At 44.0% G+C, this 23307-nt stretch overlaps 1 protein-coding gene across 8 annotated transcripts in view; it reads right to left on the bottom strand.

The window, feature by feature from the left end:
• The window catches only part of LOC123993632 (glutamate receptor 1-like), a 232954-nt gene that overhangs the window by 7517 nt on the left and 202130 nt on the right, over positions 1–23307 (bottom strand). For 3 of the 8 annotated variants that reach the window (XM_046295985.1, XM_046295986.1, XM_046295990.1), the window contains exons 12-14: positions 12745–12943; positions 11768–12015; positions 4009–4123 (exon numbers count right to left, since the gene is read on the bottom strand). In XM_046295985.1, the coding sequence (XP_046151941.1) occupies positions 4009–4123; positions 11768–12015; positions 12745–12943 (562 nt within the window). Of the gene's footprint in view, positions 1–4008; positions 4124–5153; positions 5269–11767; positions 12016–12744; positions 12944–23307 lie in introns of all 8 variants that reach the window. The other 5 variants (XR_006831482.1, XM_046295987.1, XM_046295989.1 and 2 more) reach the window with 2 other exon arrangements.

The following is a 23307-nucleotide window of genomic DNA, read 5'->3' as shown; positions in this document are numbered from 1 at the left end:
TTTTGGTAAAAACTCAACTCGTCGTGTTTGGAGGACAAAGAATGCTGAGTTGCATTCAAAGAACACCATACCTACTGTGAAGCATGGGAGTGGAAACATCATGCTTTGGGGCTGTTTTTCTGCAAAGGGACCAGGACGACTGATCCGTGTAAAGGAAAGAATGAATGGGGCCATGTAGCGTGAGATGTTGAGTGAAAACCTCCTTCCATCAGCAAGGGCATTGAAGATGAAACGTGGCTGGGTCTTTCAGGATGACAATGATTCCAAACACACTGCCCGGGCAATGAAGGAGTGGCTTCGTAAGAAGCATTTTAAGGTCCTGGAGTGGCCTAGCCAGTCTCCAGATCTCAACCCCATAGAAAATCTTTGGAGGGAGTTGAAAGTCTGTGTTGCCCAGCAACAGCTCCAAAACATCACTACTCTAGAGGAGATCTACATGGAGGAATGGGCCAAAATACCATCAACAGTGTGTGAAAACCTTGTGAAGACTTACAGAAAACGTTTGACCTCTGTCATTGACAACAAAGGGTATATAACAAAGTATTGAGATAAACTTTTGTTATTGATCAAATACTTATTTTCCACCATAATTTGCAAATAAATTTTTAAAAAATCCTACAATGTGATTTTCTGGATTTTTTTTCACATTTTGTCTGTCATAGTTGAAGTGTACCTATGATGAAAATTACAGGCCTCTCTCGTCTTTTTAAGTGGGAGAACTTGCACAATTGGTGGCTGACTAAATACGTTTTTGCCCCACTGTATATCCATCCAGAACATTAAAGTATATTTATTCTCCATTTCTAACAGATAAACTCTGGTTATCATTCTGGGGTTGTGGGTTGAGGAGGTTTGAGGCCGTTGCTTCATTCTCAGCGGTGAGAAACCATGCAGGATTAAGACAATCGGATCATTATCAAACTCCCTGATTTAGGGTTTAGGGTTATGTTGGGTGTATGGGCTTGCTAGCCTCGCAAGCTTAATCAATTATGTATGCTTGCAGGAACAGGCAGGCTCGCGAGGCTAAGGGGTTGCAAGTCTGAATAGTATCTGTAGCTTTCATATGTTTTTTGGGGGTGGGGTGTACCTCTCACACCGGAGAGGATAGAGCCAGACCAGGCAGGCTGGTGTGGAGAGGACGTTTTGGGGTGTTTCAGGGCCGGGTCATGTTAGGAGACAGGGGTCAGGGGTTAAAAGTGGTCTGAGCCTTTCACAGGGTCCGTCGTTCAAATCAAAATCACTCTCTCTCTCTCTCTCTCTCTCTCTCTCTCTCTCTCTCTCAACACTGACATGCAGGCTGCATCCAGAATGGCATCCTAAGTGCACTGTATAAAGAATTAGGTTGCCATTTCAAACAAAACTCAGTCCCATCGTGGTTTATGTATATTCTAGGTCCTTGGGGCTCTGTTCTTTGTTTTCTTCTCTGCCTGTCTGCTTTCAGAGACCACTCTGACAACAGCTATGTGATATTACTCTGTATGTTTCTATTCCCTTGGGTTTATATTGGCAAAATCAGCAGAGTGCACTTTACAATGATGTACTCTCTTACATGAGGGATGCCTGTGATTTCCCTCCTGTATTACCATGGCTATATCAGCATGATCACCATCATACCTTAGCTTTACATCACTGCAAAACAACCTCACAGATGAGTCAAGGGAAATAAACAGTGAATTTTACGCTCTCTTCAAAGAACACACATGCCTACTTGTATTGCTTAGAGGTACTGCGTACAGTGGCTTGCGAAAGTATTCACCCCCCTTGGCATTTTTCCTATTTTGTTGCCTTGCAACCTTGAATTAAAATAGATTTTTGTGGGGTTTGTAATCATTTGATTTACACAACATGCCTAACACTTTCAAGATGCAAAATATTTTTTTATTGTGAAACAAACAAGAAATAAGACAAGAAAAACTGAAAACTTGAGTGTGCATAACTCTTCAACCCCCCCAAAGTCAATATATTGTGGAGTCACCTTTTGTAGCAATTACAGCTGCAAGTCTCTTGGGGTATGTCTCTATAAGCTTGGCACCATCTAGCCACTGGGATTTTTGCCCATTCTTCAAGGCAAAACTGCTCCAGCTCCTTCAAGTTGGATGGGTTCCGCTGGTGTACAGCAATCTTTAAGTCATACCACAGATTCTCAATTGGATTGAGGTCTGGGCTTTGACTAGACCATTCCAAGACATTTAAATGTTTCCCCTTAAACCACTCGAGTGTCACTTTAGCAGTATGCTTAGGGTTATTTTCCTGCTGGAAGGTGAACTTCTGTCCTGGTCTTAAATCTTCTGAAGACTGAAACAGGTTTCCCTCAAGAATTTCCCTTTATTTAGTGCCATCCATCATTCCTTCAATTCTGACCAGTTTCCCAGTCCCTGCTGATGAAAAACATCCCCACAGAATGATTCTGCCACCACCATGCTTTACTGTGGGGATGTTGTTCTCGGGGTGATGAGAGTTGTTGGGTTTGCGTCAGACATAGCATTTTCCTTGATGGCCAAAAACCTCTATTTTAGTCTCATCTGACCAGAGTACCTTCTTCCATATGTTTGGGGAGTATCCCAAATTCCTGTTTGCTTATTTTTTCCTGGCCACTCTTCCGTAAAGCCCAGCTTGGTGGAGTGTACGACTTAAAGTGGTCCTATGGACAGATACTCCAATCTCCGCTGTGGAGCTTTGCAGCTACTTCAGGGTTATCTTTGGTATCTTTGATGCCTTCTGATTAATGCCCTCCTTGCCTGGTCGGTGAGTTTTTGTGAGCAGCCCTCTATTGGCAGGGTTGTTGCGGTGCAATATTTGTTAAACATTTTTATAATGGATTTAATGGTGCTCTGTAGGATTTTCAAAGTTTTGGATATTTTTTTTATAACCTAACCCTGATCTGATCCTCCACAACTTTGTCCCTGACCTGTTTGGAGAGCTCCTTGGTCTTTATAGTGCCACTTGCTTGGTGGTGCCCCTTGCTTAGTGGCGTTGCAGACTCTGGGGCCTTTCAGAACAGGTGTATATATACTGAGATCATGTGACAGATCATGTGACACTTAGATTGCACACAGGTGGACTTTATTTGACTAATTGTGTGACTTCTGAAGGTAATTGGTTGCACCAGATCTTATTTAGGGAATTCATATCAAAGGGGGTGAAAACAAAATACATATTTTTATTTCACTTCACCAATTTGGACTATTTTGTGTATGTCCATTACATGAAACAAATAAAAATCAATTTCAATTTCAATTACAGGTTGTAATGCAACAAAATAGGACAAATGCCAAGGGGGGTGAATCATTTTGCAAGGCACTGTATGTGGCTGATGTTCTGCAACAAGGAGCAGGCAGCATATGCTATTGGGTATAACACCATATGACCTCTAGCATGTTTACAATGTTATTTGATTTAACGACCGTAAACCCCACTGTTTCGCCTCAACCATAAAGGTTAGTCGTTAATTCACTCATTGGCCTCATTATGGAGAGAACAGGGGAGGTGAAACAGGGGAGTACAGAGATATCCCTCTTAGGCAGCAGGTTATTGCTGTGGCGGGGAGGTTCCATTCACTTCATCAGTGTGGGGAGAGAGAGAGAGAGAGAACAGTGATTGGCTCCCAGAGAGAGAAAGAGAGAGAGAGAAATGGATTTTGAGTCCACCAATCTCAGTCACTATACTAATGAGAACCAGTGGCATGTCTAAGTAGTAAACTGAGAGCGATAGTTTGAGATATCAGGGCTGGTCTGGGAACAGACTTTACAGGGCTTCTGTAGTTTCAGACTGGTCTTGGATCAGGGGATTTGAGGAGGATGTGAGGAGTGTTTGGGGTATAAGGACTGGTCTAGGATCAGGGGTTTTGACAAGGATGTGAGGAGTGTTTAGGGTTTAAGGACTGGTCTAGGATCAGGGGTTTTGACAAGGATGTGAGGAGTGTTTGGTGTATAAGGACTGGTCTAGGATCAGGGGTTTTATGCGGGTGTGTTTGGGGGTATAAGGACTGAATTATAGTGTGTGACTGACCTTGCGTCCGGAGTCGTTGCTGCCACACTCTCCTTTATCGTACCACCATTTGTTCTTTAGTTTGTCTAAGACGGCCTGCTCATTGAGCTTCAACACGGCTAGGTTTACCGGGATCCTGCATGTACACCACACCCAGGACAGGGCAGGGCCATAACATAAATAACATAGCATAACATATGTTATCTTATGTCAGTCATTCAGAACATGTCCAATCATATACCACATCTACGCATCAAGGTTTACTGCAATTTAGCTGTGTCACTGGTTAGAAGTTGGAAACCTCACACACACGTTCACTCACAGGCAAATACATAAAGTAAACAGGAACATCATCAGGAACACACATGTACATCAGAGTCAAAGTGATATGTGTTAATACTCCATCTCTCCCTACTGTACTGTACGGTAGTAGATGTGTATTACTGTATCACTTTGGGTAACCGGCACACCAGCTGTGAACCCTCTGTTCCGGAACACAACAGGTCAGAAAAGATTCTGGAGTCTATTCCCCTTTAAAAGCTGTAGGAGCATCTCGGTAGTAGGAGGTTCTTGGGGACAGAGATACAAAAAAAACAATTCTGTTCTTTGTGTGTGTGTGTGTGTGTGTGTGTGTGTGTGTGTGTGTGTGTGTGTGTGTGTGTGTGTGTGTGTGTGTGTGTGTGTGTGTGTGTGTGTGTGTGTGTGTGTGTGTGTGTGTGTGTGTGTGTGTGTGTGTGTGTGTGAAGTCTTCAGTGTATCAGCTTGACAGGGATCCTACGCATGAATGCATGCTATCCTTACTTATTCATGAGAACAGGGCAAAATACAAACTGTGCCAATTCCAGACACCCTCCTCCCAGAAGGACTTGAGTAGGTTATCTTGGCTAGAGAGAGAGCATGATGTCACTCTGTAGTTTTAAGTTGGCCCCTACACACAGAGTTGAAGCACTTGTTACCCTTTGTGTTGAAGTCTGGGCCATAGACCTATCCATGGCTAGGAAGAGATCAAATATAATGTGTGTCTCGTGTTTTAATCCCTCCCCCTCCCTTCACCCACCATACAGAGTTGTCAGGAAGTGTTGCCATCCAGAGTGTCTGAGCAGCTTTGTGATTGGCCGGTTACCCCCCTGGTGGATCAGCGTGGTTGGTTGAAACAGGGTTCTGACCTTGGAGTCCCCGCCCCCGCTGCCACACTCGCCCTTGTCGTACCACCATTTGTTTTTCAGTTTGTCCAACAGGCCTTGCTCGTTGAGTTTTAACACGGCCAGGTTAACAGGGTTTCTTTAGAACGATAATAGATACAATCAGAACGGGGTCAGTTTTCCCGGGTTAGGAAATACTACTGTATATTATGGACAGGTATATAAATATGTATTTATAGACTGAGTGATTATGAAAATGTTGGAGCTATATTTTAATAATGATAACTGGGTTAGCATTTGAAAGAGTATATGGACAGGTAGGTAAGTAGTCTGTACACTGGTTATGATTATGAATGTTGAATCGCTAGATTACACCACCTGCTTGGCTAAGCCTATGGCGATATATGGAGTGAATATACTATGGAGCAGGGTTGATCTTGAGTTTGGACATTCTAAATGCTTGATATACAGTATATTACTTATATATTTATATGCCATTTAGCAGACGCTTTTATCCAAAGCGACTTACAGTCATGTGTGCATACATTCTACGAATATATCTCAATGGACAGAAATGCTTGCTGGCCATACTTGAGTCAGGTTTAACCACATAGAAGACAGGGCCTCTTAGAGGAGGGAGAGAGCAGATATCATGGAGAGATGCTTCAGATTTGGAAGCCTACCTGTCTGTCTGTAGATGCTCATGTCCTTTCAATGTTTCCACTATGAAAATGGAGAACTATCACAGTTCCATTCACTTCATACAAATATGCTTAGTTGTTGAGTGTCAAATTTCAATTTAGAGTTTCTCTTACTCCTTCCTTAGCTGATAATTGACTCTAGGATAGAAAGAAGATCACCAACTAGCTCAGCAAACTCAACTACCACATCCATATCTATAGCAAATCTCTCTCTTTCTCTCTCTCTCTCTCTCTCTCTCTCTCTCTCTCTCTCTCTCTCTCTCTCTCTCTCTCTCTCTCTCTCTCTCTCTTGACATGGATGTTTATGTGTTCAAGTACAGTATATAATAATTTACCCTGTTGGTGGGTTAGAGGTCGAGTAGATGAGGCGGCAGAGTGCGTGGTGGTGGGTTAGAGGTTAGAGGTCGAGTAGATGAAGCAGCAGAGTGCTTGGTGATGGATGAGAGGTTAGAGGTCGAGTAGGTGAAGCAGCAGAGTGCTTGGTGATGGGTTAGAGATTAAAGGTTGAGTAGATGAAGGAGCAGAGTGCTTGGTGGTGTGTTAAAGGTTAGAGGTCGAGTAAATGAGGTGGCAGAGTGCTTGGTTGTGTGTTAGAGGTTAGGGGTGGAGTCGATGAAGCAGGAGAGTGCTTGGTGATGGGTTAGAAGTTAGAGGTTGAGTAAATGAGATGGCAGAGTGTTTAGTGGTGGGTTAGAGGTTAGAGGTGGAGTAGATGAGGTGGCAGAGGGCTTGGTGGTGGGTTAGAGGTTAGAGGTGGAGTAGATGAGCTGGCAGAGGACTTGGTGGTGGTTTAGAGGTCGAGTAGATGAGGCGGCAGAGTGCTTGGTGGTGGGTTAGAGGTTAGAGATTGAGTAGATGAGGTGGCAGAGGGCTTGGTGGTGGTGTAGAGGTTAGAGATCGAGTAGATGAGGTGGCAGAGGGCTTGGTGGTGGTTTAGAGGTCTAGTAGATGAGGCGGCAGAGTGCTTGGTGGTGGTTTAGAGGTTAGAGGTCGAGTAGATGAGGTGGCAGAGGGCTTGGTGGTGGTTTAGAGGTCTAGTAGATGAGGTGGCAGAGGGCTTAGTGGTGGTTTAGAGGTCTAGTAGATGAGGTGGCAGAGGGCTTGGTGGTGATTTAGAGGTCTAGTAGATGAGGTGGCAGAGGGCTTGGTGGTGGTTTAGAGGTCTAGTAGATGAGATGGCAGAGGGCTTGGTGGTGGTTTAGAGGTCTAGTAGATGAGGTGGCAGAGGGCTTGGTGGTGATTTAGAGGTCTAGTAGATGAGGTGGCAGAGGGCTTGGTGGTGATTTAGAGGTCTAGTAGATGAGATGGCAGAGGGCTTGGTGGTGGTTTAGAGGTCTAGTAAATGAGGTGGCAGAGGACTTGGTGGTGGTATGCCGATATAAGGCAGGAATGGGGTTAAAACAGGAGTGGATTTTCCCAACAGCCTTTGTAACTTAAGAAGTATGTTACAGTATTTCTAGAATCAAGCCACTTGTCGAACAGCTTCTCGAATTGCTAGATTACATCACCTGCTTGGCTAAGCCTATGGCGATATATGGAGTGAATATACTATGGAGCAGGGTTGATCTTGAGTTTGGACATTCTAAATGCTTGATATAGAGTATATTACTTATATATCTTGTCGAACAGCAAAGGGCTTCAGCTTCATTTTACAAATGTAATTTGTTAATCCATACCATAAAAGATGTAGACTACCAGCAAATATAGATTGTATAATAGTTATTATCTCACACCTAGTGCAGCTGTGTTGGGGAGATAACATACCACTTGAGTTATCAAGGCTGTAGCAGACCCACCCGAGAACAGTACATTGTACAGAACACATCAGGGATGGAGCGAGGACAGGGTCAAAACACAACAGTAAACATCAGGGATGGAGCGAGGACAGGGTCAAAACACAACAGTAAACATCAGGGATGGAGCGAGGACAGGGTCAAAACACAACAGTAAACATCAGGGATGGATGGAGTAAACATCAGGGATGGAGCGAGGACAGGGTCAAAACACAACAGTAAACATCAGGTCAAAACACAACAGTAAACATCAGGGATGGAGCGAGGACAGGGTCAAAACACAACAGTAAACATCAGGGATGGAGCGAGGACAGGGTTCAAAACACAACAGTAAACATCAGGGATGGAGCGAGGACAAGGTCAAAACACAACAGTAAACATCAGGGATGGGGATGGAGTAAACATCGAGGACAGGGTCAAAACACAACAGTAAACATCAGGGATGGAGCGAGGACAAGGTCAAAACACAACAGTAAACATCAGGGATGGAGCGAGGACAGGGTCAAAACACAACAGTAAACATCAGGGATGGAGCGAGGACAAGGTCAAAACACAACAGTAAACATCAGGGATGGAGCAGGGATGGACAGGGTTAAAACACAACAGTAAACATCAGGGATGGAGCGAGGACAAGGTCAAAACACAACAGTAAACATCAGGGATGGAGCGAGGACAAGGTCAAAACACAACAGTAAACATCAGGGATGGAGCGAGGACAGGGTCAAAACACAACAGTAAACATCAGGGATGGAGCGAGGACAGGGTCAAAACACAACAATAAACATCAGGGATGGAGCGAGGACAAGGTCAAAACACAACAGTAAACATCAGGGATGGAGCGAGGACAAGGTCAAAACACAACAGTAAACATCAGGGATGGAGCGAGGACAGGGTCAAAACACAACAGTAAACATCAGGGATGGAGCGAGGACAGGGTCAAAACACAACAGTAAACATCAGGGATGGAGCGAGGACAGGGTCAAAACACAACAGTAAACATCAGGGATGGAGCAAGGACAAGGTCAAAACACAACAGTAAACATCAGGGATGGAGCGAGGACAGGGTCAAAACACAACAGGACAGGGTCAAAACACAACAGTAAACATCAGGGATGGAGCGAGGACAGGGTCAAAACACAACAGTAAACATCAGGGATGGAGCGAGGACAAGGTCAAAACACAACAGTAAACATCAGGGATGGAGCGAGGACAAGGTCAAAACACAACAGTAAACATCAGGGATGGAGCGAGGACAAGGTCAAAACACAACAGTAAACATCAGGGATGGAGCGAGGACAAGGTCAAAACACAACAGTAAACATCAGGGATGGAGCGAGGACAGGGTCAAAACACAACAGTAAACATCAGGGATGGAGCAAGGACAAGGTCAAAACACAACAATTCTTCAGGATAACAACAGTAGAGATCCTGTCAAATGAAGAGCTGTTAATGTAGAAATTCTGAGAGATCAATTCAATCAAACTGGCATCGTATCTCATATTGACTGTACTGAAGTAATAGTGCAGAAGGGTTTCAGACACCGTGAGAATATTCAGTAGACTCCCCTCACAGGTATATGCTTAAAGATTCTGAACGTTCCCTGTGTGAGAACAAAGATACTGTCACCAGGCAACACCTCTAAGGCACATTTGTTTGAACAGATCTCTCAGTAAACAAAAAAGGGGGTCATCACTAATTTCTGAATTGGAAAGAGAAGAAATACACATTTTATAATTGTCATGGCTTCATTTTCCCACATCTTGAGTGGCTGGCCAGAACAATGGCATCTCAATGAAGGAGACCATTCAGTCTGAAAATGTCTCAGACTCCCTTACAAAACATTATCTGAGTAATTATCTTCTCTGTCAATTTCAGACATCTGTGAATACCACCGATCACTCTCAGTGTGTGTGTGTGTGTGTGTGTGTGTGTGTGTGTGTGAGAGAGAGAGAGAGAGAGAGAGAGAGAGAGAGAGAGAGAGAGAGAGAGAGAGAGAGAGAGAGAGAGAGAGAGAGAGAGAGAGAAATTGAAGTGAGAGAAATTGAAGTGAGAGAAAGAAATTCATTGTGAGTAGGGACCTTCGCTTCGTGCAGGCAGCCTACTGAGAAAGTCCACTAAATGACTATTCAATGACACTAAATAGGAGACTTCTCTCCCCATAGGAGGCTTCTCATTAAAATAAATGCAATCTCCCCATGGGAGGCTTCTCATTAAAATAAATGCTATCTCCCCATAAGAGGCTTCTCATTAAAATAAATTGAGATGATTATGGTTGAATTCAAAGATCCACATGACTCCTGCAAGATCTTTCTGGAACAGAATACATGTACGACATGGACTGTAGTCATGAAAGGTGAGGTTAGGCGGGTGTTGTCTGCTTTAGCTGTTATAAAATAATCATTCATAATAATACAAATAATGCCCCCCTCCCGCCCCCCAAAAAACAGTTTTTATAATCTTTTCACAAATAAAGCCTGACAACATCAGTCTGAGAGAGAGAAGAGAGGAGAAGAGAACAAAGAGAGGAGAAGAGAGGAGAACAAGGGAGAGAGAAGAGATGAGAGAGGAGAAGAGAGGAGAACAAGGGAGAGAGAAGAGATGAGAGAGGAGAGAGAGAACAAGATGAGAGAAGAGATGAGAGAGGAGAAGAGAGGAGGGAGAGACAGGAGAGGAGAACAGAGAGGAGAAGAGAGAACAGGGGAGAGAGAAGAGATGAGAGAGGAGAAGAGAGGAGGGAGGAGGGAGGGAGAAGAGAACAGAGGAGGGAGAAGAGATGAGAGAGGAGAAGAGAGGAGAAGAGAGGAGGGAGAAGAGAGGAGAGGAGAACAGAGAGGAGAAGAGAGAACAGGGGAGAGAGAATAGATGAGAGAGGAGAAGAGGAGAAGAGAGGAGGGAGGAGAAGAGAGGAGAACAGAGGAGGGAGAAGAGATGAGAGAGGAGAAGAGAGGAGAAGAGAGGAGGGAGAAGAGAGGAGAGGAGAACAGAGGAGAGAGAAGCGAGAAGAGAGAAGAGAGGAGAGAGGAGAGAGGAGAAAAGAGGAGAGACTAGAAGAGAGGGGAACAGGGGAGAGAGGAGAGATGAGAGAGGACAAGAGAGTAGATAAGAGAACAGAAGAGAGAATAGAAGAGAAGAAAGGAGAGTTGAGGGGAGTAGAGGGGAGGAAAGGAAAGGAGAATAAGTGTTTCTGAAGGAGGGAGGAAAGAAAGGGGGGGGTCAGATTTCCACAGACCACTTCTGTAAGCACTCAGAGTGCGGTCAGCCTGACCAAGCCCTGGGGGGAGGATGTCAAGGACTTAGCAAGGCTTTAGCTCGCACAGACACAGAGATATTCAGCTCTGCAGTAGTCATAGAGGTTACACAGACAGAGATATTCAGCTCTGCAGTAGTCATAGAGGTTACACAGACAGAGATATTCAGCTCTGCAGTAGTCATAGAGGTTACACAGACAGAGATATTCAGCTCTGCAGTAGTCATAGAGGTTACACAGACAGAGATATTCAGCTCTGCAGTAGTCATAGAGGTTACACAGACAGAGATATTCAGCTCTACAGTACACAGTTAGAAAAAGTGTTCCAAAAGGTGACCTCTATGTCTACAGTCTCAGAAAACAAGGTGCTCTCTAGAACTTAAAATGGTTCTTCGGCAGTAGGAGAACCCTTTTGGGTTCCATGTACTGTAGAAACCTCTGTGAAAAGGATTTTACATGGAACCCAAAATGATTCTACATGGAACATCAAAGGGTTCTTCAAAGGGCTCTCCTATGGGGACAGCCAAATAACCATTTTAGGTTCTAGAGAGCACCTTTGTTTCTAAGATTGTAGTCATAGAGGTCACGTCAAGTTTCCATGGAGAAGATATAAACACCTTTTAACATTAGGTTATACATGCTGCTTCTGACACCGATAAACCAGTGGGTCATGCAGGGTAAAATGTTTGATGTTTATAGTGGTACTCTATTCCCTACATAGCCCACTACCTTAAACCACAACCCTGTGGGCCTTGGTCAAAAGTAGTGCACAATATAGGGAAAAGGGTGCCATTTGGGATGCATCCAGTATCTCCATAAATAAAATAAAAACATGCAAAACAAAGATGACGAAGCCATTTCCAGCTCTGAGGCAGAGGTGCAGTTACACGTTATTACCTGAGGGGGGAGCCCTTGGGCGTGGCGATACCATATCCTTTAGAGTCCAGGTTCCCCCCCACCTTCATGGTGTCACAGGGTTTCCTCTGCTCAATGTACTCGTTCATGGTGGACTCTAACAGGTAGGCGTACTTCCCTTTAGACTTCCTGACCCTCATCACTCCCTCGTCTGTGGTCTTCACAAACACTGAGGGGTCGGCCGACTTCATGTACGACCACATCTTCTCAAACACCGCAATCTTAGACCGCTGGGGAGAGAGGAGGGGTTAGGATTGTGTGTGGGGGAGGGAGATCTGTGTATGTGTGTGTGTGGTGGGGGGGCATCTGTGTGTGTGTGTGTCGAGGGGAGGTGTGTGTGTGTGTGTGTGTGTGTGTGTGTGTGTGTGTGTGTGTGTGTGTGTGTGTGTGTGTGTGTGTGTGTGTGTGTGTGTGTGTGTGTGTGTGTGTGTGGTGGGGGGGCATCTGTGTGTGTGTGTGTCGAGGGGAGGTCTGTGTGTGTGTCTGTGTGTGTGTGTGTGTGTGTGTGTGTGTGTGCGTGTGTGTGTGTGTGTGTGTGTGCGTGTGTGTATGGGTCGAGGGGAGGTCTGTGTGTGTGTGTGTGTGTGTGTGTGTGTGTGTGTGTGTGTGTGTGTGTGTGTGTGTGTGTGTGTGTGTGTGTGTGTGTGTGTGTGTGTGTGTGTGTGTGTGTGTGTGTGTGCGTGTGTGTGCGTGGGAGGTCTGTGTGTGTGTGTGTGTGTGTATGGGTCGTGTGTGTGTGTGTGTGTGTGTGTGTGTGTGTGTGTGTGTGTGTGTGTGTGTGTGTGTGTGTGTGTGTGTGTGTGTGTGTGTGTGTGTGTGTGTGTGTGTGTGTGCGTGTGTGCGTGTGTGTATGGGTCGAGAGGAGGTCTGTGTGTGTGTGTGTGTGTGCGTGTGTCTGTAAACTACATGTACATGCTAGTCAAACAGGTGTATGTCTATGAGTAAACCACAGGTCTCACCCTGAAGAACTCTTTGGTGGAGCCAGCATCCAGAGTTCCGTAGGCAATCTCAGTTTGTTTAGCCAGGTCCTCAGCACTCTCTATGGGGGACACCATCCTCTCCACTGTGAGGAAAGCAGCTAGGTTGGCCGTGTAGGACGAGATGATGATGAGAGTGAAGAACCACCACACGCCACCCACTATCCGCCCTGACAGAGACCTAGAGGGAGAAACAGCCAGAGACAGGTGTTAGAGGTACCTACACCGACACACACAACCCCTAGGATACGTCCAGCTAGACTTGAAGGGGAGAAGGACATAAAGGAGACCTAAAAATAAAAAAACCATCTGCATAACTCTCCATTAGGACCTCATTCACATGCTTATACATTATAACAAACCAAACCAAAGCCTCTGCCTTTCACATGACTCTGACCTATCTAGCATCACATGACAGTATCCATCCTCCACCCCCAACTCCCTAACAGTACAGCAGGTCTCTGTCTGTGTCTCATCATCAGACACCCTGGTTGTATCCCAAATAAACAACATATTCCCTTCACACAGTGGTCCACTATTTAGGGAATAGGGTGCCATTTGGGATGCACACCCTACCTCTCTCATACCGTACTTCCATCAAAGCTCTGGGAGAGCTGTGTTAAATGTGCTGAGACGAGATAACTCAGCATCACAAAGGAAGTACACCACATTCACCTCACCTTAAGGAAGTTACCAGCGTGTTTCACGGAGCCACACACATTCATTGGTGGTGATTAATAATGAGAGGAGGACGAGGAGGCCACTTAGTCACAGCTGTCATTTTGGTATTTGGTATTTATTAGTATCCCCATGAACCGCTGCAAAATCAGCAGCTACTCTTCCTGGGGTCCACATATAACATGACATAATACATAGTACAGACTAATATAAGTCAAGGCCTGAAATACATACATTTACACACAGCCTACATATCAGTAGATACACACAATATCTAGGTCTAATACATAGTACAGTGCGAATTACAATACTAAATATATATAATGGCTGTCTCTTCATAGTCCCCTTTGTGCATTAAGGTGTTCTTTTATCTGTTTTGAAACTGGTTTTATTTCTAGCTTTAGTTACCTGGGGAGGCAGAGTTCCATGTAGTCTTGGCACTATTTAATACTGTGTGTTTTCCAGCCTTTGTTCTGGACCTGGGGTCTGTGAAAGACCTCTGGTTGCATGTTCTGTGTTGTACCGATGAGAGTCTGAACTGTGTGCCAACTGCTTGAAAGACATATCGGTACCTTCAACACATCAATACCTCGTACAAAGACCGATAGTGATGCAGTCAATCTCTCCTCAACTTTGAGCCAGGAGAGACTGACATGCATGTTACTGACACTTTCCCTTTATGCACATCTAAGTGCGAAATGTGCTGCTTTTTCTGGACCAAATGCAATTGACCTATGTCCTTCTTTGCCGCACATGACCACACAGCTGGGCAGTAGTCCAGGTGCAACAAAACTAGGGCCTGTAGGACCTGTCTGGTCGACTGAGATGTCAAGAATGCACATTCATGAACAGATCTCTTCCCATTTTTAGCAACCATTGAGTCTATATTTATTATTTTATTTATTTTAAATTCACCTTTATTTAACCAGGTAGGCCAGTTAGGAACAACTGCGACCTGACCAAGATAAAGCAAAGCAGTGTGACAAAAACAACAACACAGAGTTACACATAAACAAATGTACAGTCAATAACAAAATAGAAAATCTATGGACAGTGTGTGTAAATGTAGTAAGATTAGGGAGATAAGGCAATAAATAAGCCACAGAGGCGAAATAATTAGAATTTAGCGTTAACACTGGAGTGATAGATGTGCAGAGGATGATGTGCAAGTAGAGATACTGGGGTGCAAAAGAGCAAGACAATAAATAACAATATGGGGATGAGGTAGTTGGTTGTGCTACTTACAGATTGGCTGTGTACAGGTACAGTGATTGGTAAGCCGCTCTGACAGCTAATGCTTAAAGTTAGAGAGGGAGATATAAATCTCCAGCTTCAGTGATTTTTGCAATTCATTCCAGTCATTGGCAGGCAGCAGAGAACTGGAAGGAAATGCGGCCAAAGGAAGTGTTGGCTTTTGGGATGACCAGTGAAATATACCTGCTGGAGCGCGTGCTATTGGCGGGGGGTGAAATGGTGACCAGTGAGCTGAGATAAGTCGGGGCTTTACCTAGCAAAGACTTATAGATGACCTGGAGCCAGCGGGTTTGGCGATGAATATGTAACGAGGGCCAGCCAACAAGAACATAAAGGTCGCAGTGGTGGGTAGTGTATGGAGTTTGGTGACAAAATGGATGGTACTGTGATAGACTACATCCAGTTTGCTGAGTAGATTTCTGGAGGCTATTTTGTAAATTACATCGCCGAAGTCAAGGATCGGTAGGATAGTTTGTTTTACAAGGGTATGTTTGGCAGCATGAGTGAAGGAGACTTTGTTGTGAAATAGGAAGCCGATTCTAGATTTAATTTTGGATTGGAGATGCTTAAAGTGAGTCTGGAAGGAGAGTTTACAGTCTAACCAGACACCTAGGTAATTGTAGTTGTCCACATATTCTAAGTCAGAACTGTCCAGAGTAGTGATGCTAGTCGGGCAGGCGGGTACGGGCAGCGATCGGTTGAAGAGCATGCATTTAGTTTTACTAGCATTTAAAAGCAGTTGGAGGCCACGGAAGGAGTGTTGTATGGCATTGAAGCTTGTTTGGATGTTTGTTAACACAATGTCCAAAGAAGGGCCAGATGTATACAGAATGGTGTCATCTGCGTAGAGGTGGATCAGAGAATCACCAGCAGTAAGAGCGATACCATTGATATATACAGAGAAAAGAGTCGGCCCGAGAATTAAACCCTGTGGCACCCCCATAGAGACTGCCAGAGGTCCGGACAGCAGGCCCTCCGATTTGACACACTGAACTCTATCTGAGAAGTAGTTGGTGAACCAGGCGAGGCAGTCATTTGAGAAACCAAGGCAATTGAGTCTGCCGATAAGAATACAGTGATTGACAGAGTCGATAGCCTTGGCCAGGTCAATGAAGACGGCTGCACAGTACTGTCTTTTATCGATGGCGGTTATGATATTGTTTAGGACCTTGAGCCATGACCAGCTCGGAAAATTGCAGATTGCATAGTGGAGAAAGTAAAGGTGGGATTCGAAATGGTCGGTGATCTGTTTGTTAACTTGGCTTTCAAAGATTTTAGAAAGGCAGGGCAGGATGGATATAGGTCTGTAACAGTTTGGGTCGAGATGGTCTCCCCCTTTGAAGAGTGTGATGACCGTTGCAGGTTTCCAATCTTTGGGGATCTCAGATGATACAAAAGAGTGGTTGAACAGGCTAGTAATAGCCTGTTTTGACCATGACAGCTTACTGTCTAGGGTTACACCCAGCAGTTTAGTCTCCTCAACTTGCTCAATAGCCACATGATTCAATAATAGATCTAAACGAGTTTTAGCGTTGAGCAAGTGATTTGTCCCAAAAATTATGCTTTTAGGTTTTTAGATATTTAACTCCAGCCTATTGCTAGTTACCCATTCTAAGACTGACTGGAGCTTTATGTTACGTGTCTCAGTTATTTATTTTACTGTTGCAGCCTACATGTATGCTGTTGAGTCGTCAGCATACATAGACACAGGCTTTATTCAAGCTCAGTGGAAGGTCATTAGTAAAAACAGAAAACAATAATGTCCCTAGCCGGCTGCCCTGCGGTACACCAAACTCAACTGAGTTTGCATGAGAGGCTTCCATTAACAAAAACCCTCTGTGTTCTATTAGATAAGTATTTACCATAATTAGGCAGGGGATGCAAATCCATACCTACGTTTTGTCAGCAATAGGTTATGATCAATGACATTAAAAGTCTAACAAAACAGCTCCCAAAATCTTCTTACTGTCAATTTATTTAAGCCAATGATCAGTCATTTGTGTCGGTGCCGAGCATGTTAAATGCACTTCCTTATACACATACTGAAAGTCTGTTGTTCATTTGTTTTCTGTAAAACAACTTCATATTTGATTAAACACAATAAAATAAAATTAAAATAAGTTTTCTAAGCACTTTTAACAGGCTGATTGATTGGCTGTTTGAACCAATAAATGGTGCTCTGCTATTCTTGGGTAGTGGAATGTCCTTTGTCTCCCTCCATGTCTGGAGGCACACCGTCTTCTAGGCTTAAATTGAAGATGTGGCAAACAGGAGTTACAATGTATTCCGCTACCAACCTCAACAATTGACCATCCAGGTGACCTATGCCGGGTGATTTGTCCTTATTTATAAATACCAACCATGTTTTCACCTCTTCCACACCCACTTTGTGGAACTCAAATTGCAGTGCTCGTCTTTCATTATTTGGTCCATTATGCATGAATATGAAGGCTCAGCATTTGTTGTTGTTGTTTGCTAATCTTGTCAACAAAAAAGTTATTAAAGTGGAGGGCAATATCAAAGGATTTTGTTATGAACAAGCCATCTGCCCCAATGAAAGTATTCCAGAGCTTTTTACTATCATATCATTCTTTATATAATTGTTCTTTGTTCCATAGTATAATTTCTTCTTCTTTTTGTTGAGTTACGGGACTTCTCAAGTTACGGTATGTTTGCCAGTCTACTGTGTTGTCAGACTTATTTGCTATTCCCTTTGCCTCATTGCTCTCAGCTATACAGTTTATAAATTCATCTATCCATGGGGATTTGGCAGTTCTAACAGTCTTTCTAGATGGGCACATGCATATCAGTAAGCGGAAGAAGCAATTTCATAAATGCTTCAAGTGCAGCGTCTGGATGTTTCTCATTACACACATCAGACCAACAAATATTTTTCACATCTTTGACATATGAATAATTGCACAACCTCTTGTATGATCGTTTACACACAATTTTAAGTCCAGTCTTTGGAACGTTGTTTTTTGTAAATATATCATCACTATATGCGTGAATGGGTGTGGTTCAGGGAGTGTTTTAATAAAATAAACAGAACATAATATAAACCAAGAACCTCGAACAATGCACAGACCAGAAACAGAAACAATGACGCCTGGGGAAGGAACCAAAGGGAGATATATATAGGGAAGGAACCAAAGGGAGGGACATATATAGGGCAGGTAATCAAGGAGGTGATGGAGTCCAGGTGAGTCTGACGACGCGCAGGTGCGTGTAATGATGGTTACAGGTGTGCGCCATAACGAGCAGCCTGGTGATCTAGAGGCCAGAGAGGGAGCACACGTGACAGGTTGACTGATGACTTGAACCAGATTGACAGACACTGGTTACAGTTTATTTTTGAGTGGGCAGCTTGATGATATCAAGTCAATATTTCGGTCATCCAAAATATATATAGTGGGGCAAAAAAGTATTTAGTCAGCCACCAATTGTGCAAGTTCTCCCACTTAAAAAGATGAGAGAGGCCTGTAATTTTCATCATAGGTACACTTCAACTATGACAGACAAAATGAGAAAAAAAATCCAGAAAATCACATTGTAGGACTTTTAATTAATTAATTTGCCAATTATGGTGGAAAATAAGTATTTGGTCACCTAAAAACAAGCAAGATTTCTGGCTCTCACAGACCTGTAACTTCTTCTTTAAGAGGCTCCTCTGTCCTTCACTTGTTACCTGTATTAATGGCACCTGTTTGAACTTTTTATCAGTATAAAAGACACCTGTCCACAACCTCAAACAGTCACACTCCATACTCCACTATGGCCAACAGCAAAGAGCTGTCAAAGGACACCAGAAACAAAATTGTAGACCTGCACCAGGCTGGGAAGACTGAATCTGCAATAGGTAAGCAGCTTGGTTTGAAGAATTCAACTGTGGGAGCAATTACTAGGAAATGGAAGACATACAAGACCACTGATAATCTCCCTCGATCTGGGGCTCCACGCAAGATCTCTCCCCGTGGGGTCAAAATGATCACAAGAAGGGTGAGCAAAAGTAACAAAGCCTACCATCAGTAACACACTATGCCGCCAGGGACTCAAATCCTGCAGTGCCAGAAGTGTCGCCCTGCTTAACCCAGTACATGTCCAGGCCCGTCTGAAGTTTGCTAGAAAGCATTTGGATGATCCAGAAGAAGATTGGGAGAATGTCATATGGTCAGATGAAACCAAAATAGAACTTCTTGGTAAAAACTCAACTCGTCATGTTTGGAGGACAAAGAATGCTGAGGTGCATCCAAAGAACACATTTATTACATTACATTTACATTTAAGTCATTTAGCAGACGCTCTTATCCAGAGCGACTTACAAATTGGTGCATTCACCTTATGACATCCAGTGGGACAGTCACTTAACAATAGTGCATCTAAAACTTAGGGGGGTTGGGGTGAGAGGGATTACTTAACCTATCCTAGGTATTCCTTAAAGAGGTGGGGTTTCAGGTGTCTCCGGAAGGTGGTGATTGACTCCGCTGTCCTGGCGTCGTGAGGGAGTTTGTTCCACCATTGGGGGGCCAGGGCAGCGAGCAGTTTTGACTGGGCTGAGCGGGAGCTGTACTTCCTCAGTGGTAGGGAGGCGAGCAGGCCAGAGGTGGATGAACGCAGTGCCCTTGTTTGGGTGTAGGGCCTGATCAGAGCCTGGAGGTACTGAGGTGCCGTTCCCCTCACAGCTCCGTAGGCAAGCACCATGGTCTTGTAGCGGATGCGAGCTTCAACTGGAAGCCAGTGGAGAGAACGGAGGAGCGGGGTGACGTGAGAGAACTTGGGAAGGTTGAACACCAGACGGGCTGCGGCGTTCTGGATGAGTTGAAGGGGTTTAATGGCACAGGCAGGGAGCCCAGCCAACAGCGAGTTGCAGTAATCCAGACGGGAGATGACAAGTGCCTGGATTAGGACCTGCGCCGCTTCCTGTGTGAGGCAGGGTCGTACTCTGCGGATGTTGTAGAGCATGAACCTACAGGAACGGGCCACCGCCTTGATGTTAGTTGAGAACGACAGGGTGTTGTCCAGGATCACGCCAAGGTTCTTGGCGCTCTGGGAGGAGGACACAATGGAGTTGTCAACACCATACCTACTGTGAAGCATGGGGGTGGAAACATCATGCTTTGGGGCTGTTTTTATGCAAAGGGACGAGGACGAGGATGACTGATCCGTGTAAAGGAAAGAATGAAACTTGGCTGGGTCTTTCAGCATGACAATGATCCCAAACACACCACCCGGGCAACGAAGGAGTGGCTTCGTAAGAAGCATTTCAAGGTCCTGGAGAGGCCTAGCCAGTCTGCAGATCTCAACCCCATAGAAAATCTTTGGAGGGAGTTGAAAGTCCGTGTTGCCCAGCAACAGCCCCAAAACATCACTGCTCTAAAGGAGATCTGCATGGAGGAATGGGCCAAAATACCAGCAACAGTGTGTGAAAACCTTGTGAAGACTTACAGAAAACGTTTGACCTCTGTCATTGCCAACAAAGGGTATAAAACAAAGTATTGAGATAAACTTTTGTTATTGACCAAATACTTTATTTTCCACCATCATTTGCAAATAAATTAATAAAAAATCCTACAATGTGATTTTCTGGATTCTTTTTTCTCATTTTGTCTGTCATAGTTGAAGTGTACCTATGATGAAAATTACAGGCCTCTCTCATCTTTGTAAGTGGGAGAACTTGCACAATTGGTGGCTGACTAAATACTTTTTTGCCCCACTGTACCTCTCTGTTGATATCACAAACATTATCCAACATTTCACACATATACAGTAGTCCAAATACTGACTTTTAGCACTTTGCGTTCTATAGCAACTTTCTACAATAATAGGCTTTAGGTAAGGCAGATGAACCTGTAGCCATATTACTTCCACATCATCTGACATGAGATGTTCTCTCAGCCAAGCAGGAATATGACTCTGGACATACATGGCAACAACTCCTCCATTGGCATTTCTATCTTTCCTGTATATTATATAACCATGTCTGAATCATCCAAGGAATTATCTAAGTGTGTTTCAGAGATGGCCAGAATATGAATAATTTCTGATGTTAATAAGTTGTCAATTTCATGAACCTTGTTTCTCAGTTTACACACAGTATGGTAATATGAGATAACGTTTGTCTTTTTCTGTGTTGCTTGTTTGTTTTTAGTGCTTCTCTGCAAGGATGAGATGAGGTAGACATGTCAGTGACATTTACATTTGAACATTTGAACCCACACCGTCAGCCTCTTAAACAGTTCGTAATGGCCGTTTCAAAAATCAACCACTGATTTGCTGGAAGCCAATTCCCCCAGGACCTTTCTCTGTTTCTCGGTATCTGTCCCAAAATGGCACCCTATTCCCTTTATAGTGCACTACTTCTGACCAGGGGCCATGTGATAGACCATATAGGGAACAGGGTACCATTTGGGCTGTAGTTCTGTCTCTCTGCCTCAGGAGAGCAATACTGAGCACGAACGATTAAGTGTATCTCTGTTATGTACTATTCTCCTCTCTGGCACATCAGACAGAGAGAGTGCAAGACAGAGAGAGACAGAGAGCTTTTATGTGATAAAACATTAGCTGAAGCAAAAACCAAAAGGGTTCCAGGGTTTAGTCTTCCTGCAGTTAGTGAATAAGAACATGAAAAAGGAAGGAGAGATTGAACAAGAGAAAAAAAAACATTTAGGATGCGTGAGATAAGATCGGAGGATGATGAAAGAGAAAGAGTTAGAAGGCCTGAGAAATGAGGGAAAGAAAGGGGTATATGCAAAAGAGAAGAGTGAGAGAGAGAGAGTGTGTGTGTGTGTGTGTGTGTGTGTGTGTGTGTGTGTGTGTGTGTGTGTGTGTGTGTGTGTGTGTGTGTGTGTGTGTGTGTGTGTGTGTGTGTGTGTGTGTGTGTGTGTGTGTGTGTGTGTGTGTGTGTGTGTGTGTGTGTGTGTGTGTGTGTGTGTGTGTGTGTGTGTGTGTAGACCTACCACACTGTTAAACCGGTGAACACCTGAGCAGGCTTCAGGCAGAGCAGGATTTGTGTGCATGTCTGTCTGTCCATCTGTCTCTGTCTTGGTATCATGTATCTATTCCACTCCATCCCTTGTTCCATGCATGCTCCCATCCCCTGCTTCTCATCTGTCTGTTCGCTTTGACCTAGAACTGCCACTGTCCTCTCTCTCTTTCTCTCTCTAACCCTCTCACCCTACTCACTCTCTTTTTTTCTCGCTCCCTCTCTCTCATCATTTTTTTCTCTCTCTCATCTATGACCAGATTCATTAGTACTAATCACTCATCACTTGTCCAACACAGAAACCCCATGTAACCCCATACTGCCCAGCAGCGGTTCTCAAATCTCAAAATATGAAATACTGTAAAGCTATTCAGAAACAGATCTATCTACACCGAACAAAAAAATAAACCCAACTTGCTCAAATTTCTAAGATTCTACACAGTTCATATAAGGAAATCAGTCAATTGAAATATATAAATTTGGCCCTAATCTACGGATATCATGACTGGGAATACAGGTATGCATCTTAGTTACCTTAAAAAAAGTAATGGATCAGAAACCCAGTCAGTATCTGGGGTGACCATTTGTCTCATGCAGCATGACACATCTCCTTCTCATGGAGTTAATCAGGCTGTTGATTGTGGCCTGTGGAATATTGTCCCACTCCTCTTCAATGGCTGTGCGAAGTTGCTGGATATTGACAGGAAATGGAACACGCTGTCGTACATGTTCAGAGTGTTCCAAACAGGCTCAATGGGTGACATGTCTGGTGAGTATGCAGGCCATGGAATAACTGGGATTTTTTTCAGCTTCCAGGAATTGTGTAAAAATCATTGCGACATGGGGCCGTGCATTATCATACTGAAACATGAGGTGATGGCAGTGGATGAGGGGCAGGACAACGGGCCTCAGAATCTCATCACGGTATCTTTGAGCACTTAAATAGCCTTCAATAAAATGGAAATGTGTTCTTTGTCTGTAGCTTATACCTACCCTTACCATAACCCCACCACCACCATGGTGCACTCTGTTCACAGCGTTGACATCAGCAAACTGCTCACCCACACGATGCCATACACGCTGTCTGCCATCTCCCCAGTAAAGTTGAAACCGGGATTCATCTGTGAAGAGCACACTTCTCCAGCGTGCCAGTGGACATCAAAGGTGAGCATTTGCCCGCTGAAGTCGGTTACGATGCCAAACTGCACATTTTAGAGTGGCCTTTTATTGTCCCCAGCACAAGGTCCAACTTTGCAATGATTTTTAATCAGCTTATTGATATATCACACCATTCAGGTGGATGGATTATCTTGGCAAACGAGAGATAGTCACTAACAGGAATGTAAACAAATTTGTGCACAACATTTGAGAGAAATATGCTTTTTGTGCGTATGGAAACATTTGTGGGATCTTTTATTTCAGCTCAAGAAACATGGGACCAACACTTTACATTCTGCGTTTATATTTTTGTTCAGTATATATATAAAAAATGTCATAATAATGAATATTACTAACATATGACTTCTGGCCAAGGGATCTGTGGAATAGGTTTAAAGTGAGTTTTACTGAACAATACAATGTCATATTATTAATCTACATTGTATGTTCTTAACCCTGGGACACATGGGCCT

Source organism: Oncorhynchus gorbuscha, linkage group LG13 (assembly GCF_021184085.1).
Source record: "Oncorhynchus gorbuscha isolate QuinsamMale2020 ecotype Even-year linkage group LG13, OgorEven_v1.0, whole genome shotgun sequence".
Lineage (NCBI taxonomy): Eukaryota > Metazoa > Chordata > Actinopteri > Salmoniformes > Salmonidae > Oncorhynchus > Oncorhynchus gorbuscha.
The sequence above is the reverse complement of the archived record's forward strand: the minus strand, read 5'-3'. Positions and strand labels throughout refer to the sequence as shown.